Below are 20,532 nucleotides of genomic sequence, written 5' to 3'. Positions count from 1 at the left end.
AAAATGGAATGGGAACCGTTTGAAGATTTGTGTCTGGTTAAATCCTTTGCCAATACGTTCCGCGAACGTCTAAATGAAATTTATTCAATGTTTTGGAGGAGAGTTAAAGAGTTCTTTTACGGGCGTACCGCGAATCCCAGTAACCGAAAATGGAGAGACTTGGCTTTTTGATTCAACTACATAAAAGACGCAATGCGAGAGTACGTAATAGTTAGAAATATAGTGTACCACTATCATCCACGAGCTCCTCTTAGGGAAAAAGTGAGTAATGCGATCATTTTTATACCTATTTCAACTACACTAGTTCACATACTAACATATAAGAATTCATTGAATTTTAGCTAGAACGTTTCAACGGGCTATGGAGAATTCGTAATGGGGAAAGAAAGTTCATTCACCACAAAGAATACACGACGTTGTACCGACGTGCTCGGAGGTTCATTGACGAGCATTTGATGTGTCAAATTTTATAATTCCCATACTGAATCCTATATATATGTAGTGGGCTAATTTCCTAAACTATGTAATGAATATCTTGTTTCTGAAAGTAAGGCATAATCGGTTTACATGTGCATTACAAAAGCCCGATTTTAGGAATCGGTTTATGTGGGTATTAATCAAACTTCGATTCTGGGTTTACATCTTCCCAAGCATAAAACTCAACCCAGAATCTCTTTACAAATGCACTAACATCAACCGATTCTGGATCGAGTAATTTTTTTTTTTACGGATTTTGATTATGCATTAATGAAAGTTAATCTCAGGATTAACTTGATTAAACACTTTTTAATTTTTCGAATTAGCACTAATTTAACAAGGGCATATCAGGCATTAACATAAATAGTGGATGAGGGGTTTCTATGAATTATTTCTTAATGACGCTATTTTGTCACGTAGCTATAGACCCCAATTTAGCCAGATTTATTTAGGGAACCTATCCAAGACTTGCCCTGCTGCGACATACACCACATTATGCACGGTCACGGCATGTTTATTTTGCGCATCTTTTGAGTACTGCTCGGCCACTACTAAGCTGCGCAGTAGCCTTTCGACCTCATCCAGTTTGCCAATTTGGCCAACTCTTGGTGGCGCCATAATTGACAAGTTTTTTTTTTTTTTTTTATTATTCTGATTTTTGAAGAAAAAATTGTACTAAATGTTGTCAAGAATTACAGATTCGGAATGCAAGTCTTTTGGTCTTGTCCTTTGTCCATGCTCCATAGAATTCATGCATCTCAATAAATATATTTCCTTTTTGAACATATTTTGCTGAAAATCATAGAGGCTATTCTCATTAATGCATCAAATATCCTTCTTTATGTAGATTACGCTGATTCCCCGTAGGGCATAACGAACAGGTTGTATCATGGTGAGATTCTGCACTTAAATGTATCCATTCCCTTTAGAGACTCCTCCTTGCATAGAATTTTTGACGATAACTAATGTATCCATCTCATCATCTTCATTAATTCTTAATGTTCATGCCTTATATTCTATGTTGTAGAACTGCTATATGTGAAGGATAAGAGTTGTTTCCTTCTGTCTTTCTCATCTTTCTCTGATCTTTCGAAACGAAAATGAAGAAGACTGCAACTTTTGAAAATCTTCCTCACTATAGTAAGAAAGGAACAAGTAGTGTTGTGAATATAGGAAGATTAGTGTTGTTTTTGGTGTGTGTAATTGGTCTTACTTGGCTTTTAACCATCTTCGTTCTCGATTCACCAAATCCTTTCCATAAATTCATGTCTAAGCAGAGTTATCCTCGAATACCAATTTCAGAATTGAATGTAGAGAAATACTACAGTTCCATTTCAGAATCCTCGAATACCACCAATTCTGAGGGTTCAAAGAATGAAGTTATTGCTCCGAAAGATCTCAATCAAATTACTCCGACTGTCATCCACCCTCAAAATGGTATGCATATCAAAATTTATATGCATTTATTTTGATTCATTTTTTTGTATACATTTGATTGTTTTGTGTTATATGGTGGTGGTGTAGAGAATGTTGAAAAGAAGTGTGACTTGTTTAAAGGCCGATGGTTCCAGACCTTAACAGACCATTGTACACGAATTGGAGTTGTCCTACCATACCAGATTACAGGAATTGTATCAAATTTGGAAGGAAAGATACAGATTATATGAATTGGAGATGGAAACCGGATGAATGTGAGCTCCCAAGATTTAACTCCAAAACATTCTTAAAGATAGTTCAAGGGAAAAAGCTAGCGCTCATTGGCGATTCCCTTGCTCGAAATCAATTTGATTCACTCCTTTGTCTCCTATCTCAAGTAAGTTGTATTTCATTTTAATTTTACTTATAATTGTGTTGCTCTTGTTCATATTACTGGTTTTAGTTTTTAGTGGAAACTAAACATATTCCCTCGTTTATAGGGTTCTTCACACATTTCCTCAAGGTTTTTTTTTTAAATTTTTTTTAGGGTTCAGGTTTTCGCACATCCAATATCATACTTATATATTAAGTCAATTCAATCTCCGGAAGAGGTTGAGTTGACGTTTTTCATGCGTTAAAAACATACTAATCCAGTTTCAATAAAAAATACTAGTTCATTTTCATCACAGTAGAACCTCCATGTATTGATACTCCATATTAATAAAAAATAATGGCCCCAATTTGGACCAGTTATAAATAGCAGTAACCTCTTCGGTTAATATTAATAGTTCTTTGCAGTACCACCTTAAGAAATTACCTCCATATATCAATAATAGACAATATATTAAAAAGATATAAATCTTGTTTTTACACGAATTTCGTCATTCATGTAAGTTCTTTTCCTAACGGTGTACGAATAAAAGTTGATGATATATCTTCTACTATATACGCTATAGTATTATTATATCTTCTCTGTACCATCAAGTAATGGTTTTGATGATAATGATGATGAGATGAGTTAAATGTTTCTTCTACCATTGCTATGAATACAAAAAGGAATGCATGTATGTATCAAAGGTGACGGTTTTATCACGAAAGATCTATCTATGATTTATCCATGTATAAACACGAAAAAAGGATTTCCTTGAGTTACTCCAGTCTTTTTAATTACATCCATCACGTTTTGGTCTTTCCAGCAGCTTTAATTTGCTTCTGGCGTGTTCTATGGAATAGGAAAAGGAAAAAATTTAAGGCGTTACAGGCCTAAAACTGGATTCAGAATAGGGGTTGTGGGTGGTTAGATAGTTCCATTTTCGGCTGGGGTGTGTTTATCAATAATAGACAATATATTAAAAAGATATAAATCTTGTTACACGAATTTCGTCATTCATATAAGTTCTTTTCCTAACAGTGTAGATATTTTGATTTGTTGGAAAGAAAAAAAGTTGATGATTTATCTTCTACTATATACGTTATAGAATTATTATAGTTGTCGAAAACATCAAAAGTTCTCTAGTAGCCTTACAAGTTCCTAGATGGGTACATGTATTTGTGTATATGAAACATAAAAATGTGTGTACATCATCTAGTACAATTATAAATACATTGAACACATACTGAACTTAGAATTTTACATTCTTTATGTGTACCTCTCTATATTAATAATCTTTGTATATTAATAATTTCGTGAACGCCCAAGAATATTAATATAGATACTGTATCCACTTAAAAGATACTCTTAAGGGTATTTTTACAATGAAATGAAAAATGAGGGGTATTTAAATAAGTTTTCATGGAATTAGTCTTATTGCCGATTTACTAATTTGCACATGAAAGCCAAAACATACGAATTTGTGGCACTCTACTTTTTAATGCTTATGTAGTATAATGGTGCCTCATTTCCCTTAAGAAACATGGACAATGAATTTGCAGGGCGAAACTTCAAAAGAGATCAAGGACGTTGAAGAACCTTTCCGGACATTTTACTTTCCTTCTCATAATTTTACCCTCATGGTCTTCTGGACAAAGTTCTTGGTTGCTAGCGAAGAGAGAGGAAATTCAACAACATCACCTGTGTTTAATATACACCTCGACAAGATTGATGTTAATTGGGCTGACAAACTGCCTGATCTAGATTATGCTATCATTTCTGCTTCTCATTGGTATATCAGAGAAAATTACTTATATGAAGGAGGTAAGCTAATAGGATGTGTTTATTGCAAAGATCCAGGGGTTCATGATTATGGACTTCCTTTTGCCCTTCAAAATGCTTTTGCAACCACACTTAAATACATAATGAGTGTAAGGAATGTCGCAAGGACTTACTTACATTAGTACGAACGTTTTCACCAGCGCATTTTGAGTACGGTACTTGGAATATCGGAGGAAAGTGCAATAGAACAAGCCCAATCACTGAAGAACGAGTGGATATCGAAAATACCAAATATGAACGGGAACCAATGTAGTCGATTTCGGATTCCGGTTTGTCTCGGTCCCGAGCGAGACACTGGTACAACGTTGTATCGGAGAGATTCCGTTTCCAAATTTCGGTGTAATTTCGGTACAACTCCAAAGAAAGAAAATTTGTAAAACAGGATTATTGGCTCCATTGTTCTCGAAATGTTCTAATATCTGGAATTCCGGCCGAGATGCCCGAAATTTCCGATTCCTTTCCGTCTCGGCGTAATCTTGTGCTTCGTTTTGTGGTGATCCGAAAACAGAAATTCCGCCGGAATTCCGTCCGAAATTGACTACATAGACAGGAACTAATGGATGTTCAAGTAAAAGAGTTTGATCATATTAAAAACACAACAAATGGAACGATGTTTGAGAGTTTAGATATAACCAAAGCTATGATGATGAGACCGGATGGACATCCAGGGAATAGTTGGAAAGATCGATGGACGGATGGTAAAAACAGAACCGATGGTGCCCATTGGTGTTTTCCCGGGCCAATCGACGTGTGGAATAACTTTTTGGTTCTTAAGAAGAATGACTCTTCTCGGCAATTATGAGGCTTCATGTATCGTTAAGTGATTTTGGTCCATATACAGATACAATAACTTGTAAAATTCCTTGAAAATTAAGTTTTATAATTAGTCAGTTTGATTATTGCTTTCCTCTCGGAATTATATTTTCTTGGCCATGGTAAAACCAAGGTATATGAATTGCTATGAAAAGATTGCATTTTGACCTGATTTATAGAATTTTTTAAATGTCTATACTAGTTTTCCAAATAGAACAGGTCAGCACAAAGAAGAACTTCCTCCACTCATTTAAAGATTGACTAAACCAAATGTGCCCAACTGAAGGAAAGTGCCATTTATAGGACTACATGGTATTTCATGCCCAAACAAAATGCTTCTAATGAAGCTGATTTCTATAACATTATTAGCTTATGTGAAAAATGTGTTCTGAATTGTGTTGATATGTTTTAATGTAATAAAGTGTGAGATTTTTGGAGGGTCAGTAAACTCACACATATAATTGTTTGGTCTCCCCATCCCGTCTTAAGTTTTTGATCGTTCAATCTTTTTTTCCTTTCGGAAGCCCTATAATGTAGAATGTATGAGATGAAAGCAATACAGAGATTGATGAGAGGACAAGAGAGACATAGTTACGATAAAGAAGATAATCTTGAACAAGAAGTTAAGAAAATTAAGAATATAGTAATTCAATATCTTTAGCTTCAGAGTAGTGTCTTATAGAGACTGCCTGTTTATATAGGTCTAAAAAATCGACTAGAAAACTAAACAAAGAAGTTTAACAAAAATAGAATTCATAAATATATACTAGAACTATAATGAGAATTACTCAAACTAGGAAACATACAAAGACTGGTAGCTTTTGTGCTACGTCTGTAATTGAAAAGGTATGTCCTGTATCAGTCCCCCCTTCATGTAAATAACTTATCTCCGAGTTAGAAGTAACAAACAAGAGTTCATTACCACCGTGAAAAGTAAAAATCTCTTGGACATTGAACACATTGGAAATATTCCAGTATTTAGGTAGATCGATCACATATGCATTATCATTGATCTTATTTAAAACTTTATAAGGTTCGTACTTTTCCATCTTAGTCTTGTTATAAGTTCCAACTGGAAATCTTTCTTTGAAAAGATGAATCATGACTAGTTCTCCTTCCTAGTTCTTCACTTCATGATGAAGCTTAGAAGCTTTTTCTATCGAATTTTCATCCTTGACATTGGAATCATGAAACTTAGGAAGTACTACCAAATCCAGGACATGATTAGGCACCTTAGAGTAAACAATTTCAAATGGATTCTTATTAGTAGATCTATTTGCTGAAGTATTAAATGCAAACTCCATTTGAGGTAGTACACTGTTTTTTATTATCAACATATTTAGCTCTAATAAAATTACCCAAGGATCAATTGACTACCTCAATTTGTCATTTGTTTGAGGATGGGAAGTAGTCTGAACTACAAAGTAGTTCCCAAACACATCAACAATGTCTTCCAGAAATAATTCAAAAATATGGTATTTCTATTAGAAGTAATAGACTTTGGAATGCCATGTAAACTAACCACCTTTTTGTATAATAAAGATGCAATATTGAAATCATCTTTAGACTCTGAACTGCCAAGTAGTTCTCAAACGCATCAACAATGTCTTTTAGAGATAACTCAAGAATTTGGTATTTCTATCAGAAGTAATAGACTTTGGAATGCCACTAACGAACCACTTTTTTGAAGAATAAAAATGCAACATTGAAAACATCTTTAAACTTTTTACAGGTAATAAAGTGATCCATCTTTGATTATCCATCAACCACTACCATCGCTAGATCATTCCCTCTTGTTGTACGAGGTAAACCAAGAATAGAATCCATACTAATATCAACCTAAGGAGCCTCAGGACTGGTAAAGGAGTATAAAGGCCGGTATTATTAAATGTACCCTTAAATTGTTGGCAAACCATGCTTTTCATGACATAATTTTGGACATCACGCTTCATAGAAGGCCAATAACATTTTTCTTCAACAAGTGCAATGGATTTATCTCGAATAAAATGACCATCAAGTCCATTTCCATGCAATTCACGTATTAAATGAAGAGGTAAAAATACATTAGGGATACAAAGATGATTACCTTTAAAAAAAAAGCCATCTTGAATGAGAAAATCATCAATTCCATGAGCTAGTGAACTGCATTAAATATGTTATTCTCTACCATCAATGCTGCATTTTGTTGCTCGAAATTTGCCCGTTCTTCTTCTATTTCTCTCTATCTTTCTCGTTCTTCCATTAACCTCATCTCAATTCTTCAATGGTCATATTATCTTCATCTCCCAGATTCCTTCTTTCATCACGAGTTGTTTGATCATCCTCTTCCCCAGTATCATCTCAGTCGTTTGGAAAAGTCTTTTTTCGTAAATAACCTTGTTATTATTATCTTCTGGTTGAGCTTGGGCATGTCTTTGTCCTGTAGATGATGCTTCACCAACCTCTTTTCTCCCTCTCCTCATTTCTTCAAACTGTCTACCAGATGTTACTTCACTGATAAATTATCAAGTCCAACTCCAAATTACAAAACTAACAATTAATAATAATGAAAACACCTTTAACTCAAGATCTTGAGGGAATAAAGAGTCAGATCTAGACTTCACCAAAAAACATAATCATAAACCGATATAACTTTACAACACTTTGAAAAACTCCAGAGATGATAAATGTTTCTAAATACTTGTATAGTTAAAACTTGGAAACACAAGAAAACTTCAAACCAATTCCAAATCTGAAAACTTAAAGATGATGAAAGCTCTAAAAAGAAAGGACTATTCAATAATGGACTACGTGAAAGAAAGATGATTGAAAACTCTTTCTAACATGAGAATAAAATTATATAATTCAAACCATCTACCAAAAAATCTTAACAGGTGAGGATAAATCCTCTTACTCCTCCAAGCTATTTCTATGCGCCAAAATATAATTGCAGGAAATCCTACAATCACACCCTTACGATAATCTATGAACAACTCAAGTTGTAATAAGGATAATCTCAAATATTATTATGAAAATAATAGTATTACAATGAAATTTATGTGTAAACCTTAATCTTAGAACTCACACTACTTTCTATCCAAGGCAATATTATAATAGAAAAGATTTTAACCACATTTACAATACTCTCTTGCCCCTTATATAGGCCTTTACATAGTGGATGATAGCTAATAAAGTCTTCTTTCTCGGCCAATCCTACGCTATGTTATCACCTATTGTGCTAGTATTATTAGGTTAAGCATTTCTTCGCATAAAGTATAACACGTTTCACGTGAACCTTATCTTCGTGTTTCCTCCTTTACAGCACAACTATCATGACGCCATCGCTTACTTCAAGTAGTGACGTATTAAGGTTGTTTATCGCGCTTGATACGAATTTCTCTTTCACGTTGTTTAATCTTCTTTACTCGCTCAACCTGGGCAATGTGATACTTTGTATCTACACAAACTAAGCCATTTCAAAAAGAAAAGAAAATGGTTAGTGTGACCAATGATAATTGGAGCATAGGAAAGTACGTTTCATTAAGTGTTTGTTACATTTGGATATTTTCGGTCATGCATATTGTTCGTCATATAACCATAATAACATACTTTTTTTTTGACCCGTCAAGTAGAAAATTCATTGAAAAAGAAGCATTTAAGATGGGTACCTCAACCCAATGATTACAACCGAAGAAAACGAAAAAGAGAGCCGAAAGGGGATTCGTCTACGCAAGGAAAGAAGCAAAAAATTATGGAAGCCGGTATAAGGAATCCCATAAAGAAATCACCATATTTTCCATAAGCTCGAACATCTTTGTGTTCGATTCCTCCTAAAAGCACGCTTGTGATTTGATGTCTCTAATGAGGCTCACCAAATTTTTCTTTTTTTCACCAAAGATTCTTGCATTTCGCTCTTTCCGTATGCACCACCATATAACAACCGAGATGTTATTCCATATTGATAAGCACGTAAGTGCTACATTTTACACCCATATTTATATTATTTAGGACTCGATATTTTAGCTAATAACATCATTTTAGTACTTTTGTAGAAATTACAAAGAAATCGATCGACAGACGGAAAAACCTCTAAATTGGAGATTAAAGAGGCGTTTGTAACAAACGGCACCAAAACGGGATGGAGCTTAATTATTTGGCTACTAGTAACGCTGTCGCACTACTAAGCCATAATACTTTCCCAATATCACCCCAGTACATATTCAGGGGAGACAAAGAATTGTGTTTGTGCAGAACGTGGAATCACTAGAGGTAAAGAAAATGTGGGACGTGTCCACATTAGTAACACAACATTTTTTTGGTGTTTCAGTTTGTGTTAAAACAAGAAATGGAAATTTCATTTCCTATTCAAGCTGGAGGCACTGCTGCCAAATCGAGATGGAGACAGGACGAACTGTTGCAGTCGTCAGAGAAAGGTGTTGTGGCTGAGTTGGTTTAGCCGGTGAACATATGAGTTGTGTCCGATGGTTGGTGTCGATGGTTAAACAGCTGGAAGTGATGAGTTTTCGGCAAGTTCTTTGCATGGCATCGATTGGTAATCTCAAAGAAATGATTGGAAACAATCATGAACGATGAGTTGGAGGTTACTGTAGACCTCAAATGTGATTGCATGCAGTGGATGAATAAATTAAAAGATCAGGTAGAATGGACTTGAATTGGGAATAAGAACGGAGCTGGTTGTAAACGATGGTTTAGCGGCAGCAATGGATTTCAGGGGATAATGGAGCTGTTCGCAAGAAAGTGAACTTATGGTCAGTAACTGAGTTGTGTCTGCAATGGGGTCGACTAAAATAGAGGTGATGTTGCTGATGGCAGTCACGATCGAAGATTGCCTGGTGATTGATGGTGTTAATGTGACCTGAGGTTCGAGACGGAAATGAAGATGAGTGGAGATGGGTTTTCGAACTGGTGGTGACTGTTCGAGGGCTCTATAGCAGCAACGTCAATGGAGTTTGGGTATTCTCTACAGCAGCATTAGTTATGACTAAATTGAGTTGGTACTGCTGCATGCCTGCGGAGAAATGATGTAACTGTGATGTTGACTCATAGAATGGAATGGATGCCGGCTGAAGCGTTTGCAGGAGTGATGAGTTCCGTGATACCAAACGACTAGTGCAATGGCCTGAAATGAGTTTTTCGGCATCGATACTTGAAATCTATTTTGGATGTGAACTTTAGTACAGAGAAAGGAAATGATAACTCAATCCGAGCTTTGATTTAATATCAGCGGCATCATCTCCTGGAACTGAGTTCAACTAGCAGTTCGTAGTTCTCGACTGGGATGGAGTTTTGTTGGCAGATGTTAGATGGAGCCGAGATGGAGAGCTGTGAAGTCGGTGGTTGAACTGTTGGTGTTGGTGCTAGCGGTTATAGCCAAGATGGAGAGCATGAGCTAACGTTTGTTGGTCCGACTGGTTGATTGGTGAAGCTGTTTTTGATCGAATGGAATTCAGTCGTTGGTGTTTGTTTTACATGGAAAAATACTTCAGAAATTGGATGGAGGATTCCGTGTGTTGCTTGAATTTATTCTGCAGATATTCAGTGGAAGGACATAAAACTAACTTGAAATATAGTAACTGAAGTTGGATATGCCGTGAAATGTACCGAGAAACTCGGTGTACTAGAGTTGTTCCAGTGATATTTACGACTCTAATAGATGGTGTCGGTGGAACGAACAATAAATATATATTCGAAATTATGTGTCATTTCAGTAATTAAATAGAGATAGTAGTGGATATCATGAAACTCTGGTTACCGATTTTCCCATTGATTCCATTTTGTTACTTTAGTTTATTTTTATGTTATTATTTTTTCAAAAATCCAAAAAATAGTTTTGCTGATTAGTTAATTAGGAATACTGATTATTGATATTTCCACCGCTCCTTGCGGGAACCCGTACTTATCCTTGTCTACTTGTTGGACACCGTGCGATTGCGGTTATTATATATAGGTATCTCCGGATCCTATCACATATTTAACTAAGTCTTTTATCTCCCCAATTAAATTTCCAAGCCTTTATAGATGTAGAGACATTGGAATCATATGTCCAACGAGCACCCTTCAACAAAGTAATCACGTATTCTCTGGATTCTCTAACACTCATAAAACAAGTGCGAGCTCTTCTTCACAAAAAAAATATTCACTAACATCCATGCCCCTTCTTAAAAATTTATCCGCCCTCATTATCCGATCATGAGAAAGAAGCCAAAGAAAGAAATTGATTTTGTGAGGGTATTCACGGCTCCAAACAATATTGGTTGAAAATTTTGGTTCACCTTGATCCCCTTCCTCTCTATTTCCACCCTTAACCGTATATTGACCATGATCACTTCCAACCCATATTCGGGTATCCGTAACTCCTTCTTGAATAGAGATTGAAGAAAGAAGGTTTGATATAGCTAAGACTTCACTTGAGAGATTGTGAATATCTTTGTCCACTCATAAATTTTCATCTTACACCACCTTCCCTAAATTTATACATATTAGCCACCACAAACTCTTTCGTCCTTGGATCTCTAAATGCTAAATGAAAAATATCACACAATTTCGATTTCCAAGCCAAACATATTCCCAAAATCTAGTTTCGTTTCCCCCATTAATCTTGAATCTTATATTTTTATTTAAATCTTCTACATATTTGTGAATATTAAACCACAAACTACCGCCTTTTGATCCTTTGAGTTGGAGAGTTTTCCAACCGGTGGATGTTTCACCAAATTTTTCGACCATAATCTTTCTCTAAAATGCTTTTCTCTCTATGCAAAATGCCACCACCATTTCTTTAACAAAGCCAAATTCACTAACTAGACCACCTTTTTTTTTTTAGTTTAGAAACCATCGTCCATTTAACATTATGAGTTATTTTCTTGTTTTAATCTTCATCCCATAAGAAATCTCTCACAACTTTATCCATATTCTTAGTTATGGAGCAAGGGGCAAGAAAAAGGGAGAGATAATAAATTAGTAGGCTAGCCAAAACACTTTTGATGAGAGTTAACTTACCTCCTCTAGAAAGTGTTTTCCCGTTCCAATAAGCAACTCTTTTTGCACAAGTTTCACGAATCTTTTCCCATTTGTGCTCCTCTCACCTTGTCTCCCAAGGGAAGACCGAGATAAACACTAGAAAATGTGGCATTCTTTCATCCCAACATGTTAGCATACTCTTCAATTCCCTCCTCAAATGCAACCCCAAATAGACTAATCTTCAAGAAATTTATCTTCAAACTCGAAGTTAACTCAAAACAAAGAAGTAAGTAGCGTAAGACATCAACTTGTTCTTTCTTAGCATCAAGAAAAATGATAGCGTCGTCGGAGAATTACAAGTGATTTACTTTTGTTCCCCCTCCTTCACCGAGAAACCCGAGATTTGATCAAGTTCTTGAGCTTTGCTCGACATACAACTTAAGACTTCACAAATTATAGAAAGTGGGTCACCTTTACGAAGTCCCTTTTCACTACCAAAATAACCATGAGACGATCTATTAACAAGAACCAAAAACTTTGAGAAAGTTAGACAATTTCTAATTCAAGCTTTTATATACCACCAAAACCCATCTTGAATAAGACTTCATTTAGGAAATTCCCATTCACATTATCAAAAGCCTTTTCAAAATCAATCTTTCAAACCAACCCCGGTAACTTTTGAGGAAGTCTAGAATCCACATATTCATTCGCAATTAACAATCCATCAATAACTTGTCTTCCTTTATTAAAACTAGATTGGGAGGGTGAGATTAGGGTAGTGAGATATACCTTTACGCGTTCCGCTAAGACCTTTGAGATGATTTTGTACACACTCCAAATAAAGCTAATCGGCTGAAAATCCTTGACTTCCTCCACACCTACTTTCTTAGGGATAACATCAATGTATTTTTCAAAGACATATCAAGAACATTATGATCGTGAAATTCTTCAAAACCTTCATCAAGAACATACATTTTATTACTAAAACAATATTGGTATAGTGATTTGATTCTATACCTAGCGTAGCAGCTCCTATTTCCGTGTGGGAACTGGGGATCTATTGGATGTTAGGGAAGTCATTTTTATCACCATACCTTCTTACGGAATTGTACTCCGATTCTGTCCCGCAATCTAGCATTTTCCTGTTCCATTCAATAAATTTTTTTAAATCTGTACCATCCTATATCAAACTCATAGAAATAATATATATCCTCTTACTTCTTCTAGACTTTTGGTTTCCATTTACATACCTTTACTTCGTAGATTTGTATATCTATAATCTACTTCCAAGTCATCTTTCAAATAATGCACCACCGGAACAGTTGGGTTATATCATGTATATTTACAGTATTTTGAAATGTAAATAGTGTAATTCTTTTTTTGATGGTGATAGTATTATAGCTCACTAGTCCCATTTATATGGATTGCACTCATCTTAGATAAACACCATTAGTAGGGATGATTTGGCTCTTATATGTCAAATCAGTATTTTTTAGCTAATTTATACATATTGTCTTATTAATAAGTCAGATTATATCATATATTACGGGTGGATCTTTTGAGTTGCATTTATCTTGTCTTGAATGTTTTCTTTTGGAGATTAGGTACTTGTTCCAAAAAAATTTCAACTTTTTGTTGGTGTCGTGCTTTCTATATATTTAAAAAGATTTTGAAATATATGACTTTTACCTATATTTGGTGGTCAATTGATCATGATTTGGCGTCTTTATCAACTTCCTAGTACTTTTCTTGAATTTGTCTGCTCCTGCATACTCAGTTTTACCATGTATGTATTAGTGCCTAGGTTTGAACATGTTTCATTTCATTACAACAAAAATCAAAATTTTACATAGAGTATGTTTTTTATTGTCTTGAAAAACTTTCATGACACTTGAATAATTTATGCACTAAAAGGCATCACCAATATTCAAGACTCTAGCAATTTGGTCTTACAGTGTAAGAGTTTCGCTGAAAGATTCAGAGAAAATAAATTATCAATTTCTTCACTTTCTCCTGAATGTATCTTTTGAATGTTAGCATTGAATTAAAACTAGATTTGGTCAATTGATCATGATTTGGCGTCTTTATCAACTTCCTAGTACTTTTCTTGAATTTGTCTGCTCCTGCATATTCAGTTTTACCCTGTATATATTAGTGCCTAGGTTTGAATATGTTTCGTTTCATTACAACAAAAATCAAAATTTTACATAGAGTATGTTTCGTATTATTGTCTTGAAAAGCTTTCATGATACTTGAATAAATCATGCACTAAAAGGCATCACCAATATCCAAGACCCTAGCAATTTGGTCTTACGGTGTGAGAGTTTCGCTGAAAATTTCAGAGAAATTAAATGATCGATTTGTTCACTTATACATTTCTACAGGAGGAGTTGTACCTTTTGAATTATGTTGGTGAAAATCGCTTTTGTAAGAGAAATTTGTTAAAATCAAACTTGCTTTTAACAGAACAGTTTCAATATGAGAAGTCAAACTAGAAAAGGCGTGTACTTTTGCGATTTCATTTGCATTATCGAATCTTTGAAGTCGATGACCTGGGTTCATCACTTATCAGGACGACTATGATGCAGAAGAATTATGTATGGCTACGTGATCTCTATATCAAAAGTCTTTGAAATTATATTCTAGAGGGTGGATGAGATTGTGAGTGTATAAATTTTTTCTTGTCTGAAAACTGTTTAGGGTATAACACTGACACATCACATGCTCATAATTTTTCAACATAGATGTGTCTCCTGAATGTATCTTTTGAATGTTAGCTTTTAATTAACACTGATTTTTCCCGGTACATTTAACTTACGCGCACGGGGTGATACATTTTTGATTTGGTGTGCGCAGTGATATAAATGTAAATAGTGTCAAAAAAATTTGATGGTGATAGTACTGCAGCTCACTAGTCCTATTTATATGGATTGTACTCATCTTAGATAAATGCTATTAGTAGGGATGATTTGGATCTTGTATGTCAAATCAGTGTTTTTATAGCTAATTTATACATATTGTCTTACTTATAAGTCATATAATATCATATATTACGAGTGGATCTTTTGTGTTGCATTTGTCTTGTCTTGAATGTTTTCTCTTGGTGATCAGGTGCTTATTCCAAATTTTCGTCAACTTTCTATTGTTGTCGTGCTTTCTATATATTTAAAAAGATCTCGAAATGTACGGCTTTTACCTATATTTCGTGGTCAATTGATCATGATTGAGCGTCTTTATCAACTTCCTAGTACTTTTCTTGAATTTGTATGCTCCTGCATATTCAGTTTTAACATATATGTATCAGTGCCTAGGTTTGAATATGTTTCGTTTCATTACAACAAAAATCGAAATTTTACATAAATTATGTATCGTATTATTGTCTTGAAAAGATTTCATGACACTTGAATAATTCATACACTAAAAGGCATCACCAATATTTAAGACCCTAGAAATTTGGTCTTACAGTGTGAGAGCTTCGCTGAAAGCTTCAGAGAAAATAAATGATCGATTCGTTCATATATACATTTCCATGGGAGGATTTGTACCTTTTGTATTATGTTTTGAAATCGCTTTTGTAAGAGAAATTTGCTAAACTCAAACTTTTTAACGGGACAGTTTCATTGTGAGAAGTCAAACTAGAAAAGGTATGTAATTTTCCGGTTACATTTGTATTATTGAATCTTTGAAGTCGATGACATGAGTTCATCACTTATCAGGACGACTATGATGCAGAAGAATTATGTATGGCTCCGTGATCTATATATCAAAAGTCTTTGAAATTATGTGCTAGAGTGTGGATGAGATTGTGAGTGTAGAAAATTTTGCTTGTCTGAAAACTATTTAGGGTATAGCACTGATACATCACAGGTGCATAGTTTTTCAAAATAGATGTGTCTCCTGAATGTATCTTTTGAATGTTAGTTTTTAATTAACTCTGGATTTGTGCCTGGTACATTTAACTTACGTGCGTGGGATGATACATTTTTGATTTGGTGTGGCGGGGTGAATACATTAAATAGGTGGAGGAAAGTTATGACATAATATGGTAGGTACTCAACTTCCATAAGGAAAATAGTGAAAAGATTACGTGCGCGGGACGACACATTTTTGATTTCGTGTACGCAGTGCCTCCCCCTTCCCGTAACCGATGTATTTTTTGATTTGGTGTGGTGGAACGAATACACTAAATGGGAAGAGGAGAGATAGAATATAATATGGTAGGTAATCAATTTCCATAAAAAATAGTGAAAAAATAAATTATTACTGGTCGCAGAAAACGTAGGTGAGATGGGCGAGTAAAACAAAATTACTCAGAAAAGATGGTGTTTGCTAGAGTTTAGGAATCCCTATGTATCACTTGTTTAGGGGTCCCTGTGAAAATTAGGATTTAGTTTTCTACTAATTGCATTTTTTTCCTTTTTCTTTTGCTACAGCTAGTAGCATTTATGTACATCCTTCTTTGTTCTAATAAAACTCTTCTCTTCTTATATAAAAAAAAAAGGTCCCTGTATTACACTTTTCGTACTATAGATTACACGGTTTAGGAATCCCGTAATAAACTTAGCTTAGGAATTATTACACAGTTTTCGGTATAGAAGAATACAGAGGCGGAGACAAGAATCATGTGAAGGGGTGTAAATATTTACTATAGGTGCAACCAAAAATTCCAAGGGTGCAAAAGTACAAAATTGGGCTATAATGCCTATAATGGGCTTTGGAGCCAGCTGGGCAGGGAGTACAAGTGCACCTCCTTGCAATGGGCTGGCTCCGTCCCTGAAAGAATAGTCGTATTAGACAGTCGATTATAGGTGTTAGTTGTTACATCGCAGCTTAAGCAACTCGGTGTTAAATTGAATTTGAAATAAAATCCTCTTAAGCAACTCCAATATTAAATTTTGAATGAGAAATTTTCTCCGGAAGTATTGTCCACCTAAGACGGTGTTAATACTGTACTGTTAAATATGTGTAATAAAAATAATTAGGTTAGAACTCTGACAGAAGTGTTTTCCACCTAGTTTTTTATCGATGCTGTTAATAACGAACGCTTAAATACTTGATGTAAACAAAGTGTAACCAATTTTTAATATTCCGACCAATAGAGTTATGTCAAGTGTCTTCACCATAACTTCTACATTAGAAAAAGCCTTTTTCAGCCAGTAGAAAGCGAGGGTTTCATCACCGTTCAACATGAAAGCTTATTTTGTCAAAGCCTTTAAGGGAGAAGATATAGGTTGCGTCTTTTCACGCTAAGCTTGACGAACTATTTATATAATACTTACATAGATGCATGATTTTTCATGTATATACTATGGGTCTCTTGAACGTAGTTTTGAACATTTAAATTGTGTCTTTTCCTATGAAGCTCATATAAGAGTGTAAAAGGGTATTATGACTTATTAATGAGATGGATAACGATGATGGTATGGCTTAACCACGAATCAAAATGACTGTAGCGATGCCATGTGTCATTTTTGGGGTCTCTTAAAGATATTTAGAAAACAGAAATGCTTTATCCACTGAAACAGTACCGTGTGAGAAGGAGGTGGGACCCATTTCTGCCCCATCCCAATCCCGATGCGCAGAACGATTTCCTGTGTATCCGTTCGATTCCCTCTCGGTGGAAATCACGGTGTACAGCTTCGATGGGTGTAGAATAGTTGTTTAGAAAAAGAGCCCACTTACAAACGACAGACCTTGAATTAAGCGACACTGAGCTTCCTTTAATAACAGTTGATTCCAAGCAAGCAATCAGTATATAAACTTGTTGTCATGAAGCTACGTTTGAAGCAATCAGCAAAACCTGCTTTTGCTTCATATGTAACTTTCCGATTTACTCTTTCTTTTTTTTCTTTTTTTGGGTTCGTTGAATATTTCATTGCTAATGTATCTGTTTTTCCACCCCACCTTCAAACTTCATACTGAAAAAATGATGTTAAACTTCGTGTATGCATCTTTTCATAGTTCCCTCACTTCTCACTCAACAGGAATTTGCTATGTGTCGGTAGACAAAAGCAAGATGTAAAAAACTGTTCAGTGCTCAGTTTCCAAAGCCAAATGTTATTCATAAAGAATTAATTTCCATGCCCGCTATTACTGGACTGGATTTCTGGACTAGTATTGTATATTTTAGTTTTGAACACCCAACCAAAAGAATATTCAACTAAGATTAGATCTCTAACTCTAGCCTCTGATCCGTAACCAAAGACCATGAAGTCTGCAACTTTTGAAATTCTTCCAAACAACAATGAGAAGCGGGAAATGTGTAATACTGCAAACGCATGGAGATTATTGTTATTTTTCTCGTGGGTAATAGGTATTTCTTGGCTTTTCGCTGTCTTTGTTCTCGATTCTCCAAATCCCTTTAGCCAGTTCAGCTCTAAGCAGAAGCTCCCTTTCGTTAATAACAATGCTGTTCCTCACAAGGCTCTCAATCAAACTCCTGCCATGAATATCAACCCCAAAAAGGGTATGTACACGGTACTATACGTGTTAATTTTATCAGTATTTTTTTGTAGTCTAAGTTTTGTTCTGATTAAGTTTTTGGTTTGTTTATGGGGTAGAGAAGTACTGTGACTTGTTTAAGGGTCAATGGGTACCAGAACATAATGGATCATTGTACACAAAATGGAGCTGTCCTACGATACCGGACACGAAGAACTGCGGAAAATTTGGAAGGAAAGATGTAAATTTTATAAATTGGAGATGGAAACCAGATGAATGTGAGCTCCCAAGATTTAATCCAAAGGCATTTTTATCTTTAGTTCGTGGTAAAAAGTTAGCGTTTATTGGCGATTCCCTTGCTAGGAATCAAATGGAGTCGCTCCTTTGTCTCCTATCTCAAGTAAGTTCAACTTCAATTACATATATTTATTTTCTTGTCTTTGGCATTGTTGCGATTAATCAAATGCTTTTAGTAATTCTATTTTGCTTATATAAACCCTTTTATAAGATGAAATATGAAATGTGTAGGGAGAAACTCCGAAAGATATCTACAAGGACTCTGAAGATCGGTTCCGAACATTTTACTTTGCATCTCATGATTTCACTCTCATGGTCTACTGGACAAAATTCTTGGTTGCAGCAGAAGATAAAGGAATTGTAAATGGTTCAAGGACAAACGTGTTTGATTTGCACCTGGACAAGCTTGATGTTAACTGGGCTGATAAATTCCCCAATCTGGATTATGCTATTATTTCTGTTGCTCACTGGTTCCTCCGAATGAATCACTTATATGAAGGTGGTAGACTGATAGGATGTACCGAGTGCAACAACCCAAACATCCCTGATCTAGGAACTCAATTCGCTATTTCAAAAGCCATCCGAACTGCGCTCGGATACATTAGTGAATGTAAGGAGTGTAGTAAGGGCTTAGTTACTGTCTTTCGTACATTTTCGCCTGTGCATTTTGAGTACGGGTCTTGGAATAGTGGAGGGAAATGCAATAGAACGCGTCCATACACTGAAGAACAGGTTAATGCAGAATGGGAGCGGGAAATAAACAGACGTCAAGTGAAAGAATTTGAGAAAATTAAGAACACAACAAAAGGGAAGATGTTTGAGATTTTGGATATAACTAGTGCGATGATAATGAGACCAGATGGACATCCTGGGCATCATTGGAAAGATCAATATTCCGATGGCAAGTCTTTCACCGATTGTGTTCATTGGTGTTTGCCGGGGCCTATTGACTTATGGAATGATTTGCTGATGGCTGTGCTGCAAAGAAGGAAGGGTTCATCCCTGTGACAGGGTTATTTGTAGATTTCATTTTTGTAATGACATAGGATTTCTTCAGTTTTTATTTCTTTCCCTTTTCCTGGTTGCTAGGAATTAGGCCCGAGCAGCGGGTGGGAACTTCATCCCTTTCGCAACCAATCCGTCCACAAGAACCGTGTTTCGGGAGTCGGGATATATCCAATACTTCTAAAATTAGAGTCATGAAATAGTAAAATGACGTAGCTCCATATCCATTAATTTTTTTTAATGACAATTTTATCCTTATTTGATTCGTGTTAATATTGATGATTTAGTGGTCAATTTAATGATTAGTGTCAGTGTCGGTTTTTAAAAGAAAATATTCATCAGAAAAAAACTAAATGTAATCCTCTCTAGAGGGCTCTGAGGATCGGGCAATATTGAGTCGACCAAGAATTCTCACCGACTCAAAAAATTTCTCAATCTGATCGTCTGCATGTCCATAAATTTCTCATAAAAACATCAATCGAGGTTCTCTTCTTACTTAAATCTCCTCATCTTAATCCCCAATCTTTTCAATTTCATTGTTCATATCCAGTTTTTATTATCCTAATTTTTATCTTCCCTACTTTTAGCCACGAGTGGCTAATTCCTTTTCATAGCCTCTGATGGATAAATCATAAACTAGATTACCACGCACGATAGGGGGTCGACCGAAGATTCGATCAAAATTCTTTTAGAGTTAATTTTTACTGAATTCTTTTACTTTGCAACAGAAAATCTAATTAGGAACACATATATGCATTACTAATTGTTTTTGTCTTATATCACATTTTTTGTGCACCACACTTTTTCAACTTTTTGGTTTAATTTGAAGCAATTGAAGGTAAAATTGGTCGGTTTCATTCGATTTGTTGGAGTTGAAATATAAATGGGGACCCCAAATCATGAATTATCAA

The 20,532-nt window shown here is 35.2% G+C and overlaps 1 protein-coding gene and 1 pseudogene across 1 annotated transcript; both read left to right on the top strand.

The window, feature by feature from the left end:
- Window positions 1-1,577: 1,577 nt before the first annotated feature.
- LOC113291241 lies at window positions 1,578-4,907 on the top strand (annotated as a pseudogene).
- Window positions 4,908-18,085: 13,178 nt separating this feature from the next.
- Window positions 18,086-19,780, top strand: LOC113291240 (protein ALTERED XYLOGLUCAN 4-like). The gene is made up of 3 exons (XM_026540798.1): window positions 18,086-18,344; window positions 18,439-18,719; window positions 18,848-19,780. Exons 1-3 carry the CDS (start codon window positions 18,086-18,088, stop codon window positions 19,622-19,624), a joined length of 1,317 nt encoding a protein of 438 aa, XP_026396583.1. The 3' UTR covers window positions 19,625-19,780.
- The last annotated feature ends 752 nt before the right edge of the window (window positions 19,781-20,532 follow it).

This window comes from Papaver somniferum, chromosome 6 (genome assembly GCF_003573695.1).
Source record: "Papaver somniferum cultivar HN1 chromosome 6, ASM357369v1, whole genome shotgun sequence".
Classification (NCBI taxonomy): Eukaryota; Viridiplantae; Streptophyta; class Magnoliopsida; order Ranunculales; family Papaveraceae; genus Papaver; species Papaver somniferum.
The sequence above is the reverse complement of the archived record's forward strand: the minus strand, read 5'-3'. Positions and strand labels throughout refer to the sequence as shown.

Bases quoted from the DNA above. Each gene is read 5' to 3' on its own strand.
- LOC113291240 (XM_026540798.1), top strand. From the start codon at position 18,086: ATGAAGTCTGCAACTTTTGAAATTCTTCCAAACAACAATGAGAAGCGG. The intron at 18,345-18,438 runs GTATGTACACGG...TTTATGGGGTAG, and splicing joins GAATATCAACCCCAAAAAGG to AGAAGTACTGTGACTTGTTT. The intron at 18,720-18,847 runs GTAAGTTCAACT...TGAAATGTGTAG, and splicing joins TCCTTTGTCTCCTATCTCAA to GGAGAAACTCCGAAAGATAT.